This window comes from Corythoichthys intestinalis, chromosome 21 (assembly GCF_030265065.1).
Source record: "Corythoichthys intestinalis isolate RoL2023-P3 chromosome 21, ASM3026506v1, whole genome shotgun sequence".
NCBI classification, from domain to species: Eukaryota; Metazoa; Chordata; class Actinopteri; order Syngnathiformes; family Syngnathidae; genus Corythoichthys; species Corythoichthys intestinalis.
Window position 1 is genome coordinate 5,880,490 of NC_080415.1, and position 17,211 is coordinate 5,897,700.

The 17,211-nt window shown below is 38.6% G+C and overlaps 1 protein-coding gene across 2 annotated transcripts in view; it reads right to left on the bottom strand.

The window, feature by feature from the left end:
- Nucleotides 1-17,211, bottom strand: part of bms1 (BMS1 ribosome biogenesis factor) — a 47,136-nt gene that overhangs the window by 7,344 nt on the left and 22,581 nt on the right. For both annotated transcript variants that reach the window (XM_057827066.1, XM_057827065.1), the window contains 8 exons: nucleotides 15,626-15,705; nucleotides 15,085-15,270; nucleotides 14,229-14,417; nucleotides 8,508-8,688; nucleotides 4,970-5,028; nucleotides 3,776-3,898; nucleotides 3,463-3,610; nucleotides 1,275-1,450 (listed from right to left, as the gene is read on the bottom strand). In XM_057827066.1, coding sequence (XP_057683049.1) covers nucleotides 1,275-1,450; nucleotides 3,463-3,610; nucleotides 3,776-3,898; nucleotides 4,970-5,028; nucleotides 8,508-8,688; nucleotides 14,229-14,417; nucleotides 15,085-15,270; nucleotides 15,626-15,705 — 1,142 coding nt within the window. The remainder of the gene's footprint in view (nucleotides 1-1,274; nucleotides 1,451-3,462; nucleotides 3,611-3,775; nucleotides 3,899-4,969; nucleotides 5,029-8,507; nucleotides 8,689-14,228; nucleotides 14,418-15,084; nucleotides 15,271-15,625; nucleotides 15,706-17,211) is intronic.

Below are 17,211 nucleotides of genomic sequence, written 5' to 3' on the forward strand. Positions count from 1 at the left end.
CCCTCCAATGAAGCTTGAAATAGCTTCCTTGGAGTGTCTTTTTCGCACATCCAATTGTAGAAACATATACTGTACCAGTTATCTGTAAAAGGGAAACATTTTATGAACAGGAGGTTGGAATTTGGGCTGTTTTTAATCGAACTGGGCAGGTTTTACGGTGTGATTGGACTGGATACTGTCTATCCAATCTGGCATCCTTGACCCCTCACCTCGCCGGGTAGAAAAATCCTCAGGTCAACGTTCTTACACAGTTTAAAAAGTCAAATTTCATGCTTTTAAAAACATTTTAAGACCCTAAAAAATATAATTTAAGAGCAAAATATGTCGTAACAATTTCTGATGAAGAACTCACAAATTCACTCATCCACATCTCTGCAAATTTCCACTCACTTATACAACTGTAAATAACCAGGAAATGGCGCCATGGCGACAACTCAAGTCGCTGACGTACGCCGAAGTTGCAGATAATGTACCGTATAACTTACAGTGATTCATGATGATGCATTTTTCAACCGATACCGATAACCAATAATTTCCTCCTCCTTTACAGCCGATAACCGATAATGTCAAGTGGATAAATCTAAGAGTATATATTAATTTTTAAGTTATACACAAGAGCAAATATTACGGTGCAAAAAAAGAATTTATTGCTACTTTTTCCACACCAAATGTGAACAAGTAGAAAATTCAACATCGAAACAAATTAATTAATATTAATAATACTTCGAAAATACTTAATTGCACAAAAATGCCTTAGGAAGGGTTGAGGCGCCGGTGCAGAGTTGGAAAAAACTGCATCGATAGCGCACATTTAGCTGAATCAAGTATACAATTATAGGATTGCATTATCTGTTGTTTTTTTTTTAAATCTGGATAATCAGTGTGACATCATAATTGCCATAATCGGCCGACAATCATCGGTAACCGATATTATCTTTTATAAAATATTAATCGCAAACTCTTGTATGTGCATGGCCATTAATAAAACGCACACCATTTGAAGTTTTATGGTAGACGACAGTGATTTCCCAATTAACATTTTTTGTTCTGGTTTTTGAGCGATGGTCTTAAACTATTGATCAGCTGATAAACGGTCTATTTCAGTTTTATTGTTGTTTTTAATAAATTACGTTTTTTAATAGTGCTTTTTTCAAACTCCTCTATACTCTCCTCTATTCTAGTTATTTTTCAACTGGTGTTAAGATTTTGATCTGTATTTAACCGAAATGTTTTGTTTGACAAGGCTTTATCATCACTTCAGAAGCGGAGTTTACCTTGTAGAGAGAGTCTGGATTGGCTTTGTTGCGGATTCCCAGGTCATGTTTGAGCTGCCCCAGTGTCCTCATGCCTGACCAGCTGTCCTTCTGACCCACAGGTAGGAGGAGAGACGTGACAGGGTTGTAGAGCTGTGGAACAGACACCGGATACCAGGAGCGCAGGAACACAATATCTGCAAAATAGTCAGGAAGCTCCTAAGTCATTTTTGTAATTTTCTGCTAAATAAATACACTATATTGTCAAAAAAAAAATCGCTCACTGGCTAACCTGGCATATTCTTATATCCACTACGAATATAGTACAGAGATCAATCTGGGCAAGATCCAATTGAGACCTTTTTCATGGGAGGAATCTTCAAAAAATATGTGGCTGCTTAAACTTGCAAAGACATTGATTACAGTCAAAAATATGTTAGTAACGTTCTTTACTCCTCTTTTAATGTTGAAATGAAGTGTATTTCAGACAAAACTTGAGAAACTTACCTAAACACTCAAGGTTGGCAAGACAGTACTGTACAATGAATCAATAATTCAGACCGTACTGTCTGACCAGTACGTCATACTCTAGCTCAGTGGTTCTTGGCCTTGCTAGAGTAACAGAACCCAACTAAACATAAATGATAATCTACATGTGACTGGGTCTTCATGTAAAATCTTTCCTCGTGGGGCATCACTCATGATGAGAAAAGTGAGGGCTCAGCCTAGAACTACACGGCAGGAGCTGTTAAATGACCTGAAGGGAGCTGGATGCCCAGTTTCAAAGGATACTGTCAGTAGAACAATACGGCACCATGGTTTAAAATAATACATTGCTTAGAAGGTTCTCCTTTTGAAGCCATTGCATGTGCCAGCGCATCTGAATTTTGCCAGGGATTATCTGAATGCATTATTAGATGCATCGAGATTCAACACGTGACGATTCGATTAAGATGCTCAAATGTTCAAAAACGATGATTTTCCCTAGTAACATTATGACAGCCGCTAGTAGCGCAATGAAATTCAAGACACGTCTGCCGCCCAGACACCTTTAATGGACGCACGCAGAATGTTATGTGGGATGCAGTTGAAGTTACTGAGTGAGAGATTTACTCCAGTTCAAAAGACTCGAAAATAAATTTGTGTATGAGACAGACAGGGTCCTGGCGGTCGCGCTTTGCGCCCTCTTATGTGCACAAGTTATTTTTAAGAGCGAGAGGGAAGAGAGATAATTTGTTGCTCCTTGTCTTTCAGTTGTCCAGTAATTTCAAGTCATGTCATTTGACAAATGTCCTGAGTGTGTTGCTAAGTCCCGTGTGCGTCTCTAAGAGGTGAGTACACGAACCCTTTGTACTGTTTAGCCTTTATTGTTGTTGTTTTTGTAATGTTAACAGTTAGCAGTTAACAGTTGTTTGTTGGTGTACAAAAGTTACTCGATATGCAGAACTTGTAAAACCATGATTAAGTACAGCGGTAACGTTACAAACATGCGAAATAGTACAGAAATCTGTGAAAACAAAGTATATTGGTTAAAAGAAGTCTTATTTCTAAAGACACTTTGTTTCCAGATGTGAAATTAATTCCACCTGTGTAAATATTATTGTATTGTTGAGAGAAATAAGTGCTGCCTTTGAAACAGCTAATGTTTATATACCGTGACCATCGTTCAATAATCGTATCGTAGCACCCTGAATCGTAATCGAATCGAATCGTGGGGTGCCTAAGATGGCACACCCCTACTGGATATGTTAGAAAACATGAGGAAGTGTAGCATGATCTTTTTCCACCAAACAATTTCACGCCCTATCCACTGGTTGGCGCCCTAGGCGACCGCCTACCTCGCCTACGCTAAGGGTCGACTTGACTCTTTGAGGTGACTTGACTCTTTGAGGTGTCTGTTAACAGATAGCGGATTCCCTAGTTTTATCACGCTAGAGCTGCTTGCTGGTTGTCATGGTAACAAAAGATCTATGGCCTTGCACAAGCGATAGTAAGCAGATCCATTTATGTAGAACCACCCAAAATTGGTCAATTTTAGACGTGTTACAGATGAGTGGATGCTAAATGTACTGTGATTCTATATTTCTATGATGAAGCCAAAAAACTGTCAAATTTCTTTCAAACACTTAATAGTGTGGTCGTATTACGCAAGTAGTAGTCATATAGATCTGCTAAATCCAATATAGGAAAGTAATAACAACAAACTCACCGCTCATAAGTAGCCTGTCCTCAAATGTGGCTCTATAGGATCCAGGTGGCGTTGACAAAGCTTTCTTGATTTGACCCCTGATGCCAGACACTGTTCTTACAGACGCCCCTTCAAATTTAGCAACCTCCAGTACCGTATTGAACATGCCCTGCGTACATAGAGAGGGACCACTATAAAGGCACCAATTTTCCCAAGACGAAAAGCAGCCAAACTTAAACTCACTCCAAAAGTATCAATAGGTTTCCTTTACACTTTAGAGGGACATGGCATTGTATTTGAAAATAGAGACAAAGAGATAGTTAAATTGTCCTACCTTAATGAAACACGTGTTCTTAAAGATCTTGTAAGGGTAGCCTACGAGTTTTAGCTTCTTTACCACGGTCACCGACTTATCAAGGTCCAGGATGACTCCTGTGGCTGCAATACGGAAATTGGCCTGCAGGGAGGGGGGAATGCATTTAGTGCAAGACAATGCAGCAACAAATGAAATTTTAGGATGCCATATGACCTATACAGTCGAACTTAATAGCAATTCTAGTTGAAACAGAATATAATTGTCGATTGGATCAAATACCAATTGTGAATTTTTAGTTCCTCACTAGAGAAGTTGTGCGAAAAGTACAGAATCTTTGAACAATTGGCAGTGTGATTTCGTTTCCAACTTAGTTTATTTGTTGGCTAAGTTTGGCTTGTATATTGAGCAGTGTTTTTAATAACGGCGTTAGAGTATAACGGCGTTACTAACGGCGTTATTTTTTTTCAGTAGTGAGTAATCCCATTAATTACTTTTTTCAACTTGGCAACGCCGTTACCGTTACTGACGATGTAAAGGCGTGTTTCTCTACGCGTTACTACGTTGGTTGAATGACACGAGAAAAGTCAAAGACACGGACTCACGGAGACGAGAGAGCAGAGCAGAAGTGTTGAGGAGGGAAGGAAGTTATGACGCCGTTGCAAATGCGATGCTAGTTGGCTTCAATAATACCCGACTGTAGCCGATCGCCTACAAACTACGCCCACATGATGCTACAGTAGATAGATATGCTAGATATCACATATATATAGAACTAGATGCGAAATGACAGACACAACGGTGATAGACTTGCCGGCATTAGTAAACAGCCCCATCTTAAAGCAGTAGACTTCTCAGGAAGGCTCTGTTGTAGAGAACCTCCCTAGCAAACCTAAGTAACTTTTTTATCTAAAATAATCCTAAATTGGCAAAATGTTGACCTGAATTTATCTTTAAATGATAAAACTGTTTTAAAACTTTCTATTCTATTCTATCAAATGACTTCCAAACAAAACCAAGGTTACTGTTTTTTTTGGGGGGGAATGAAAAAATAACATGAAAGGTAACTCCAGTTATTTTTCCAAGTAACTAATTACTCTTACATTCAGGTAACTGAGTTACTAACGCAATTACTTTTTGGGAGAAGAAATTTGTAACCGTAATTAATTACTTTTTTGAAGTAAGCTTAACAACACTGATACTGAGAAGACTTACTTTAACTCCCGCCACTGATTGCAGAGCCAGGAATCCGGTTCCCTGTGGTGTAATTGGACCTTCAGAGGAGGAAAAAGTAGGTAATAATAGTGCAGTAGATTTGATACATTATTTTATATAGCACTTTCAGTGACACAATAAGCTTAGCCTTATAAATGGTTTCTATATCATTATATATTTTATAACTGTATTAACGCCATCTACAGTAATCACATTTATTATGAGTTGGTTTTACTCTGGTTACTTAAAGAGCATATGACACGAGAAAAAAAGTCTTAAATGGCATTATTATGTGAGTTAGAATCATATTTTGAGACGATTCGACTATATACAACAATTTAGAAAAGCACAGATGACGAGAAATTAGTTTTTTAATCTGCCGGTTAGCCACGCCTACCATTATAGGGCTTTAGCGTCCCCAACAGGTGGATGACGTCAGCGGTAGACTGGGCTCATCAGTTTTACTATTCAGCCCATTGAGGGGGAATTATTCAGAACGAGGAAAACGCGACGAAGAGAGCCGCAAAATGTCATTGTTTCTGTCTCTTTACTTCAATATTTTTGCAGGATATTCTTTTTATCCAAGTATTTTCCCCAATAGCTATATAAATGGCTTGAGAAGGACCAGTCAGCCCATCGAGGGGGAACTATTCACAACGAGGAAAACGCGACGAAGAGAGCGGCAAAATGTCATTGTTTCTGTCTCTTTACTTCAATATTTTTACAGGATAGTCTTTTTATTCAAGTATTTTCCCCAATAGCTATATAAATGGCTTGAGAAGGACCAGTCAGCTCGTCGAGGGGGAACTATTCACAACGAGGAAAACGCGACGAAGAGAGCGGCAAAATGTCATTGTTTTTGTCTCTTTACTTCAATATTTTTACAGGATATTCTTTTTATCCAAGTATTTTCCCCAATTGCTAAATAAATGGCATGTTCATGACAAATAACAGTCTTGTGCTGAATGGAATATGAAATAATAAAAATGCATTTATTCAGGACGACATGGCAAAATTACTCCATAATGGTCAAAAATGTCGACTTCACCTTTACTGTCGCACCTCCCGAACGATATTTTATGACACCTAAATCGGACATATGTCATTTCCCTTCCCCGGCTTCGGAAAATGTAAACAAACCAGAAGCCGTGACAGCTAGCCGACATGCTAACTTGAACCGAGTGATGTTTCAAAGTCTTCGAAGTGGAAAATCACACATAACTATCCTGGATTATTTGACATGACGACCCGGTTGTCGATTGTCTTAGTGGATCGGCAAACCGCCCGGCGGAGAGCAATTTACAGTTTGTTCCCCGGAGGAGGGTGGCTGGATTTGTTGTGCAGCTAACGTGGTGCTGCTAATTAGCATTTGGAGAGCTTTTTACATGCCTATCAATGATCGAACGTAAGTAGTCCTTCATTTAAAGGAAGTTTGTAGTGTTTACTTGGTAATCGCTGCATTCGTATTTGACATAATACAAAACAAGATGTTTACTCACTTCCTCATAAGTCCAATGGTCCCACAGTAAATATCCACGGTGAATGGGAACCTTTTGAAACTCCAAAAAGGTGCATACGCCTCTCCCTCATACAGAATGATTTTTCTGCAGCCGTTTGGCTGGCGTGATGCGAAAAATAAACGTATTAATCCGCAAAATCAGCTGAATCCTTCGTCCTCATACACAACAGTACACTGTAGCGTGAAGAGGACGTTTTCTACCGTACACGTCACAGCGCCCTCCTTCTCAATGCAAGACCGAAGCCGGAAGTCACTCATTTTCATGGCGCGGGATTAAAAAAACTAAATAAAAATAGCGATCGCTTCCACACACATCCAAGCGGCCCATATCATTCAGGGGCATAAAATACCGCGTGTATTATGAAATAAACATGCTTTTTCGTGTCACAGGCACTTTAATTAAATGCATTTAACTCCGTGTCAAAATTGTACTCTTCAGTTTTTTTTTTTTACCTAAAGATTTACTTTGAAGTCTATTATGTTTTTTCTCAGCAGTAGTACAGAAATTAAGCTAAGCGAGAGATCCCTGATTGTGAATTCACCACAAATTTCATTGCTTAATAGTCCACAGAATACAGGGCAAGGTGCAGAATATTTCATTTTACTTTGAGTTTTCATCTCAACCGCTAGATGTCACAGTAAACTAGTGCCCTGCTTGTTACAAAACAGAAAGAAGACAGCTTTAATTTCATTTAATTTCAGTGCTGTCTCTAAACCAATTAAACAAACCAAAGGCATTGCTTTCCAACCACTCTTGTGGAGCAGTGTTCTTTTCGACAATGAGGACGATAACAAAAATATTTCGTCAACGAACACTTTTTCCATGACGATCACAAGTCGATAACGAGCTAGAATCGTGTTTTGGGAGACTAAAGATAACGAACATAATACCAGTTTTTGTCCGACGAGACAAAAATGCGCATATTTCCGTCACATGCTCACAATGTGTGACATTTGATGTGTAGTTAGCCTGCATCTAGCAGTGTCTGGTTGTGTCACTAATGTGACGTGGTGCGCTTCCGCCCCCACTTAATAGTGTCCTCTCTACTCTCCAGGCACACATGGTAAGATCTGTTTTCTTATATTCGCCAGAGAGACCATGCAATGTTGCTTTAGCCTGTAAAGGTCTGTGCTGTGTGGTCATCACACACAAAATGTAACTCGTAGCGTACGCATAGCATTCGCATTAGCTAACGGTGAGCATCTTCACACTCTTGGACAAACCTTTTTTACTCTATACATACAGTTCGTTGCGTCTAGGTGGGTACAATTGCAAATAATGTACCGTTTTCCTGCTGAGAGTATATTATCACCAAATTGGCATTGTCCTGGCAGATGCTACACTATGTGCTCGTCTGTAAATGTTCATTCGAAGTAATTGGAAACCTTTATTTAGTTATTTATTGAGTAATTGTTTTGTTTTACAGACGAAAACATTTTTAGTAAACATCGACTCCAACTAGACGAAGACAGTTTGAGATGACTAAAATATGACTAAGGCTAATAATAAGTATTATCGTCCAAAAGACTAAGACGTAAATTAAAAGACCTGTCGGAAACAACACTGTTGTGGACAACTGGGAGGTGGGACAGTAACCATGCTGGCATGTACAAACAACATCTGTAAACAATGACAATCCTTGTGCCTAGCATTGAAATACCTGAATTTGCTGTCTTACTTCTGGTCGCTCCTACAAAAGATCGCCAATCCAGAACGATATTACATTTATTTTAAAGGTATTTGGGCTGACCCAAGAAGTCCATGAAAGCAACTGATTATCTCAGTTTAATCAATCTGAATAATAATCACAGACATAATTGGAATGTATGTATGTGTATTCTATGCAACATTAGTTTGAAATAATTTCTTGTTTATCATGAATAAAAGCGACATAATTATTGTTTTCAACTTTATAAAGATGATCAAGAGTTTAATTAACTATCCATGTAATAGTTGCAGTTCGACCAAGAGACCATGATTTTTAGTTCCCTTGTGTTTATGGTACTGTTCTAACCTACCCCAGATGGAAGCACTACAGTGCATGTGCTGTGGTGTGTATTTAAGAAGACGGTGTCTTCCATTGTGATCCTCAATATGGTAAAGGGGGATGGTCTGGAAGCGACGCCAGCCCAGGGATAGGATGAGTGGATCTCGTGTCTTCAAAATGCGATTATACCAGCGGTGTTTCTTCAATCTCATCTGCAAGAGACACACATGAATGTCCACGCACAGAGGTGAGTAGAGAAGACAAAAATGTTACTCTAGAGTAACAACTTCATTACAAAAGTAAAAGTGGTCATTCAAAAAACTAATCAAGTACAAGTAAAAAAGTATTCAGTCAAGACAATACTCAAGTAATGAGTAACTCTTTTCCTCAGCAAGTCATGTATACGAACTGCTATTACACAGGTAGTCCCCGGGTTACGACGTACCTGACTTACGTGATTTCAACTTTATGACACCAGTGTCGTTTTGTTTAGTTTTTTTTTTTTTTTTTATAATGTTGACTTTTGTTTTGTGATGCATGCTTTTATCTTGGCGCAGTATGCGTAGAGCAGGTTGTACTCATGGCACGTGAGTAAGAGCGCATGTAAACACAAAGAAGAACGTATTTGCGCACACGAAGAAGAGTGCACAAGCACGCGCACACACGAGGAAGAGCGCATTTGTTCCAACAAAGAAGTTGTACAGCCGAGGGAGAGAGACAGGGGAAAGCATGCAAGCCTGCGCGCACATTTGTTGACGGTGAAGCATGCACGGAAGCCACATCTGTATATATATACACAACACATTTTATACTGTGTATTATGCATTTTCAATTGTGGTCAAATACTTGGGATGAGTTTATGTGATTGTTTTTGATGAAGTAAGGACGTTAACTGATACATGCTAATCGTTTGTGTGGATAGCTTTTGCTGTATCAGCAGCTAGTTACAAAGGAAAATTTAAATTTCTGTCATTGAAGATGAAACTGATTTAATTTCATTTTTATTTTAGTTATATTCTGCAAATGTTGATGTCATGAGCAGCTGAATAAAGTCAGCAAACCAGACGGACGTCAGACATCGTCATTACGGAACTTAAAGTGCCCATGACACAAAAAAGCATGTTTATTTCATATTGCATGTGGTATTTTATGCTCCTGAATGAAATGGACCCCTTGGATGTGTGTGGAAGCGATCGATATATTTATTCAGTTTTTTTTAATCCTGCGCCATGAAAATGAGTGACTTCCGGCTACAGTCTCAGGTTGAGGAAGAAGGCGAATGTGAGGTCAGCCGAGTAACCATCTCACAGTACAGCCAATACTATATAGCATGCAGAAGGACTGCAGTTTCATCTGATTTTGTGGATTAATTTATTTTTGCCTTACGCCAGCCCAATTTGCTGCAGGCTTTTGTTGCTACACAAAAGATCCTTGTTCACCGCGACGGCCAAAACAAGTCAGACAACCGAGGAACAGACAGGGAAGTGAGTAAGCTTCTTGTTCGATATTACGTCACATAGTGAGATCATGGCAAACGTTTTGATAAGGAGGTGTCTTGCATTTTGTGGGTGACAATACTCCCTATCCACCGAGGATGCCACATGGCCGGCGACAAGGCGTGCCCGCCTACAGAGCGATTTCCTTGGCTTGGCCCCAAGCAGCCCCCCGCACCGACATCGGCCGGTTTGTCCACAGACAATGCGCTATTTTCGGCGTTCATTCCACTCTCTCCCAGAGCACTGCCTGCCCGCCGGGGCAGCAGCAGAACGACGAGCTGTAACTTGCTCGCCGCCGGGGGCTGGCCGATCGGTGAAGACAATCAACCCCACCGCCGTGTGTGGCAAGAGTAGGGCTAGTTTTGTGTGATTTTTGGTTTTTGAAAGGCAAGAAAAAGACTTGGAAAAGCTGCTCGGTTTGGGTTAGCATGTCGGCTAGCTGTCACGCCTCCTGTTTTGTTTACGCTGTTTCCTGCGTCTCCGAAGCCGGGGCAGGGAAATGACAAAAGCCGGATTAACTCTGGTGGCATAAAATACCGTTCGGGAGGCTTAAGAAGTCGGCAGTTTTGACTATTACGCATTAATTTTGCCCTGTCATACTGAATCAATGAATTCTTATTCATTCATATTCCATTTAGCACAGGAATATTATTTGCTATTTATTTAGCAATTGGGGAGAAATACTTAGGTAAGTGTTTATTGGAGTAGAGAGATTGAAATAATGATGATATTTTGCTGCTCTCTGTCGCATTTTCCTCATTTTGAATCATCCCCCTCAATGGGTTGAATTCTAAATCAGCTGAAATTGTTACGCTGCGCATGTAAACACCCAGCTGGGGACGCTGGAGCGCGATAATGACAGGCGGTGCTAAACAGCAGATTAAAAGACTAATTTTTCATCATCTGCGCTTGGCTAAATTGTTGTATATAGTCGAATCGTCTCAAAATATGATTTTTATTTACATATTAATTAGAGGTGTGCAAAATTTCCGATTCTTAGATTATTCGCGATTCGGCCGTGGAAGATTCGTGAACGATTCTCAAACATCCAAATTCCAATTATTGAAATATGCCAAGTAAAGCGAAAGTCCAACACACTCAGCGCGCCGCGCGGTCTTCGGCACAATGAAGAACGGCACGAGAGTAGCTAAACATCATGTTTCTCATTACCTGGCCCCTCGGTTAATGCCAATGCTCAACTCACGGCTCGAGCTCAACTCATGCTACGAGATAAAAAACACAACAACATACCTGACTGCTGCCGAAAAGCTGCTACAAAGTACATCCACATAATGTTACGATAGATATCATTTATATAGGACTAGATGCGTAATAGATTCGATAGCGTTAGCAGCACATCTACAAAAAGCTAGATGCGGGCGTTCGTAAACGGCCGCCATCTTAAAGCAGTACACTTCCCTGCAAGGCTGTTGTAGCGAACCTTCCGAGGGAACCTAATTAACTTTTTATCTAAAATACTCCCAAATCGGTAAAATATTGACTTGAATCTATCTTTAAAATACTTTTAAAACTTTCACATGTCTAAAGTAGACAAATGGGAAATTATGGAATAACGGGAGCAATTTTAACAACTTTAACGGTTGATTCACAACATTAAATTAATTGAATGTAGTTTAAAGCTGCTGATACAGAATGGGGAGTTAGTTTTTTGTTTACTGTTATTTTTGTATATTTGTTTACTGCTATATGTTAACTTGATAATGAAATAGTAGTTTGGTTTAGCCTGAGAGTATTTTTGAACAATTTTGGAACTAATTTACAAAACATTATAAAAAAAATTTTTTTAAAAAAATTGTTTACTGCTATATGTTAACTTGATACTGAAATAGTAGTTTGGTTTAGCTTGAGAGTATTTTGGAACAATTTTGGAACTAATTTACAAAACATTAAAAAAAAAAAGAAAAAAGAAAAAGGAGGGGGGTGCATCAATAATCGTTTTATAATCGAATCGGAGCCTCTGAATCGTAAATGAATCGTTAGGTGCCCAAAGATTCCCAGCTCTAATATTAATGCTATGTAATAGGCCTGAACGATATATCGTTTAAACATCGCCATCGCGATGTGCGCATGTGCAATAGTGCCATCGCAAGGACGTGCGATAGTTTTTTCATTTCATTTTTTTTAATCCACAAACGTTTGTTTTGAGGAAGGAGAGGGAAGGAGAGCGCACAGCTTCTCTTTCCCTCCAGCAAGTCATCGACTCCTCCCCCTCCCCCTGCGACAGCGGAGTGGAGGGAGGAGGGGCCGAACAGCAGAGCGGAGGGAGGAGGGCCCGTTCTCAAAGTGAAAGCAAGCAAGCAACACGTTGGAGGAGCGAGGAAGACTGTATCCAAAAGGAGTTTTGGATGTATTTTGGCAAGAACAAGACTATAAAGGACAAAAAACAGCCCTGTCGACAGTGCCTCGCCGTGGTTCCCTCAACAAGAAGTAATCTGTCAAACTTGTGGGACCATTTAAAACGCAGGTATCTATGCATTCCTGCTACGACCTTCCCATCAGAGGCTTTTTAGCACAGGTGGGAACATTGTTACGTGCCAACGTTCTTGTCTCAAGCCTGCTACAGTGGATAAACTAATAGTCTTGGCCAAAAACCTATGAGACCCAGTTGAGAATTGCTGAGCAAGTAAGCTGGACGATATGCAGACAAATACATAACACAGCTGCAGGAATGTCTTTTCTTCTTTTTATTCATGTGACAGCTATCAGGAAGGCAGGAAATTTGGGAGTTAAAATGGTTCTGTTATTCATCACAGTTATTTGCAGTTATTCAGTTCAATTATTTACAAGTTCAATTGAGTTTCTGTTTCTTTTATATTTAAATTTATTGTAAATCGTATTTTTCAAATAACTATATATAGTACAGTTGCACATAAAGTTTTGATACTTAATATTTTTGTTGAAATATTTTTACAACTTTGTTGCCGTTTTGCAGTTTAATATTGTTATATTTTGTGTAAACAACTCAGGGGACTAATGCACTTGCACTTTTATTAGTCAGATTTAATATTTAAGTTCAAATATGTTGACAACTTTGTTGTTTTACTGAGGTTTTTATTTGTTATAGTTTGTGAACAACTCTTTTGTCATATTTCATATTTTTGTTCAAATATGTTGACAACTTTGTTGTTTTACTGAGGTTTTTATTTATTGTTATAGTTTGTGAACAACTCTTTTATTTGTCATATTTAATATTTTTGTTCAAATGTGTTGACAACTATGTTGTTATTTTACAGAAGTTTTTATTTATTGTTATATTTTGTCAAAAACTTAGGGGACTAATGCACCTGCTCTTTTATTTATCATTTAATGTATTTGCTGCTGTTGAAGTGTAAAATATTGTGTTCAATAAATGATCTATTTTGTGCAGACATGGCTTCCTGGATCCATTCATACAGCAATCTTCATCATTCACAAATGAAACGGTATTATATGAATACACTGTGGTCACGGTGTGTTATGTAAAGTATTTCCAAACAGCTTTTCAAGTCATTTAGTGAAAATTTCTTTAAAAAAGATAGATATATATATTTTTTAATATCGCAATAAAATATCGCAATATATTGCAAACCTCAAAAAAATCGCAACAATAGTTTTTTCCAATATCGTTCAGGCCTACTATGTAAGACTTTTTTTATCCTGTCAGAGGCACTTTAAGCTCACTGTAGGACTCAGCTTCAAAATCTTGGGGAAATGACATACAGTATAATACATGTTTTTGGATAGTTACTTTGAGATTTTGGGGGTATTTAGGAGTACTTAAAGGGTTAGTTCCAATATACACGGAAATTCGGGTTACATCGCCAGCATAGGAACGGAACTCATTCATAACCCGGGGACTACCTGTACTGTACTGTACTATAAACTGCTTCATGACCATATCAGGCCAAAATGGAGTTATGTGATTATTTTTCCGATGTCTAATTGGCGAAACTGGTTGAGCCACTGTGGGAATCTACGGCAAAAACAAAGTCAAATCGAATATGTAGACTAAAGAAGAAAAATATAATTACTCTTGTGTAGCCCAAAGTAGCAGAGTAAGAGTGCCGCTTCTTCACAAATCTACTCAAGTAAAAAGTATGGCGTGGTAAAACGACACTTCAAAGCACATTTTTCTCAAAAAGTTACTCATATAAAAGTGACAGATTAAAAAACACCTTACTAGCCACCTCTGTACACACATAAGTAAAGGAAAAACCTTGTCCAAACATACATAAAAATGAATCAAATGCACATACCTGAAGGTATCCAGCGCTCCCCTCATTGGAGCCCAAGCCACCCAGAATGATGGGGTAGTGAGGATCAAAGTTGGTGACAAACTCACAGGGTAGAGAGGTGATCTCCAACCTGACATACATTCCTGACCGGAAACCTTCGTACTGCACTCTTGTCTCATCATCCAGATCCTCAAATTCCTTCCTGTTCAGCTGTGGACAAATACAAATTAAAATAAGGTTCAGAAATAGAAAATGACATACGCAATCATTTCATTGGTATTGTTGAAACAATTAAACATTCAGATGCTGGATTCAGTTTTTAGTGGGTTGCGAACTTTTAACATAGCGTATTTTCCGAACTATAATATATGAATATAAGCCGCACGTTCAGTGAATGGCTTATTTTAAAACAGTTTTCACACATGCACACTGCATTATAACGCGCAGTAGTAGTAGTAGTTGGGGTTGCATGATGAATCCATTAGAGTTAGCTGCGTTAAAGGGAATATCATGCCATGATTAACTAATATTGATCCATATAAAAGGCGCACTATCTGCTTTTGTGAAAATTGAAGTGTTTTAGGTGTGCCTTACAGTGCGGAAAATGCAACATTTTCTTTCAGGAAATTCAAATTAATTTATTTTTTAGTTATTTAGTTTTGAAGAATTTAGACTTGTAAGTAAATTGCCATTCCTGTTTTTGGGAGCAGTGGCATTATTAGCAATACAGTTAATCAATAAGATGAAGTGTGAATATTTACTTTGAATGTTATGGCAATACAAAACACTCAGGTCAATGAAGGATTTTTCTTTTACAAAATTCTAAGCATTAGAACCTGTGTCAAAGAAATGACATGTGCGTGACATGTGTGAATACCTCTGCCTGCTTCTGCATCTCCTCCTTCAGGTCATCAAAGTATGTGGCATCTTCATCATCATACTCTGCATCAAATCGCTCTTTCAGCCTGCGTTTTTTGTCCAAACGTTTGTTTTTCTGGACTTCATCCTCATCCACCTTCATCGGAATCTCTTCAGCATCCTCATTTTTATCACTCTCACTATTCTGTTGGTCACAATTAAAAAACATCATTTATATTTAATTTAAAAAAGTCATATACAAGGCAGAAATCTGACCCTACCTAACAGTGATTCTACTGAATCATTTAATTATAATACTGCACCAGTGTTTTACAAAAGCTTACCAAAGACTTATTTCATTTCATACAGTATTTACTTATTGGCTGACATTGACATAGATTGACGTCCAATCAATTTGGAGCTGGTAGGAAGGGCTGATGTCGAAAGACCACACCCAGCCCTGCCAGTCAAAATGGACTAGACGGCTATAGCTGTCACTAGCAGCCATTGAGTGATATAGTTCCATGTTAATCTGTCAGTAATAAACTTTCCAAGCTTACCTCAGCTTCATTCTGTGCCTCAGTTTCACCTTTGTGGACTTCGCCCGTTTCCAGGTCTTCAAAATCTCCAAACATCTCGTCTACAAGAATGAGGTCTTTGTTAATAATCAGTTTAAAAACAGTAAAAAAGACGGAGAAAATTAAGAATGCTCATCAAACACCTGTTTGGAACATACCACAGGTGAACATATTCATTGGGAACAGATTGGGTGCCGTACTAAAAAAGCGGCTATAAAAAGGAACTTCCCTAAATTGCCGATAATACATAGATACTTTTTTAAATGTATATTCATCTGAGTTTTTGAACACCTGGAGGTAAAAAATACTAGTGGCGGATTCAATATAGATTTTGCCTTTGACCTGACCAGATTTTTCATGATAACATGAACATTATTATAATAAACAAAACAAAGACAAGAACAATCTTGACTTTAAATGAAGTGCCCATATTTATTTTTTGAAATAAATATAATTTGAGTCAATCACAATCAATCGGTCAATGTCATTGAAGTTATGTTCCCCTGAACAATGAGCACTGAACTAAAACATAAACCCAACAGGTATTGTGCTTTGTCATAAGATAAAAACATTTGGTTCAACAGGAGAGGAGACTTGTGGTCTTCCATGAAACAACTTACCTAGCCTGGTAATTATGGGACAGCAAGCCTATCAATAACCAAAAGGCCTCTCAATGACTTGTAAAAATGACACTGTAAAATGCAAACATTTGCTGATTGCCATAGTAAGGTTCATTGCTCAATAATGGAAAAATAAGGCCTCTAGAAGGGTAACTATCTAGGCCAAGGCTAGGATTCAAGTAAAGAAGTACTTACAGGTAAATGTCTGTATAAATTCAAATGAAACAAAAAGTGCATTAAGACTTTTTGCAGTATCAAAAAGTGAATAACTAAGACACTGAAACAAGTTATAAATTCAGTGAAAGCGCATTCCTCATTATCAAAAATATGGTAGAACAAAAAGGATGAATGGCTTGCCTTATAATAAATGGCAGTTAGTGAACCCATTTTCAATGAAGCATGAGGTTTCTTCTCTGAACAGTACGAAATCCTTGTCCAGTCACTGCGCCGTCAGACCAGGCATGATGACAGAACTAACATTACATGTCCATATGTCAGTGGTGAAACTTATATGTCCCATGAATGGTTGCCGATCAAAGTATGGAGGAGTGTGGTGATCTCATCATCGGTAAACATTCATCTGAAAAGTGGTGGCGGCTTGGAGTAATAAACCTGGGCTCCAAATGACGAAGTAGCCGCCTGAATCCTGTTCTAGACGAGGGAAAAGGGCTGGTCGTCTAGCGCCATCATTTAGCCACGTAGCTGGCTTTGGAATTGGATTGGCAGCTTCATTTGCAGTTCGCGCGTCATACTCTTTTAAAACACCATGGAAGCGATTGTGATCTTTTAAGGGGCTTATTAAGATGTGTTGTAGCTCGACAACTTTTTCCTTCCTTGTGGAACTTCGGCTTTGTATGTGTTACAAATTGCAACTGAAGCATTTTCGACTGATAACTTGAAAAAAAATCCCACACTACTGACCCCATGCTCGTTGTTTACTAGCCAGCC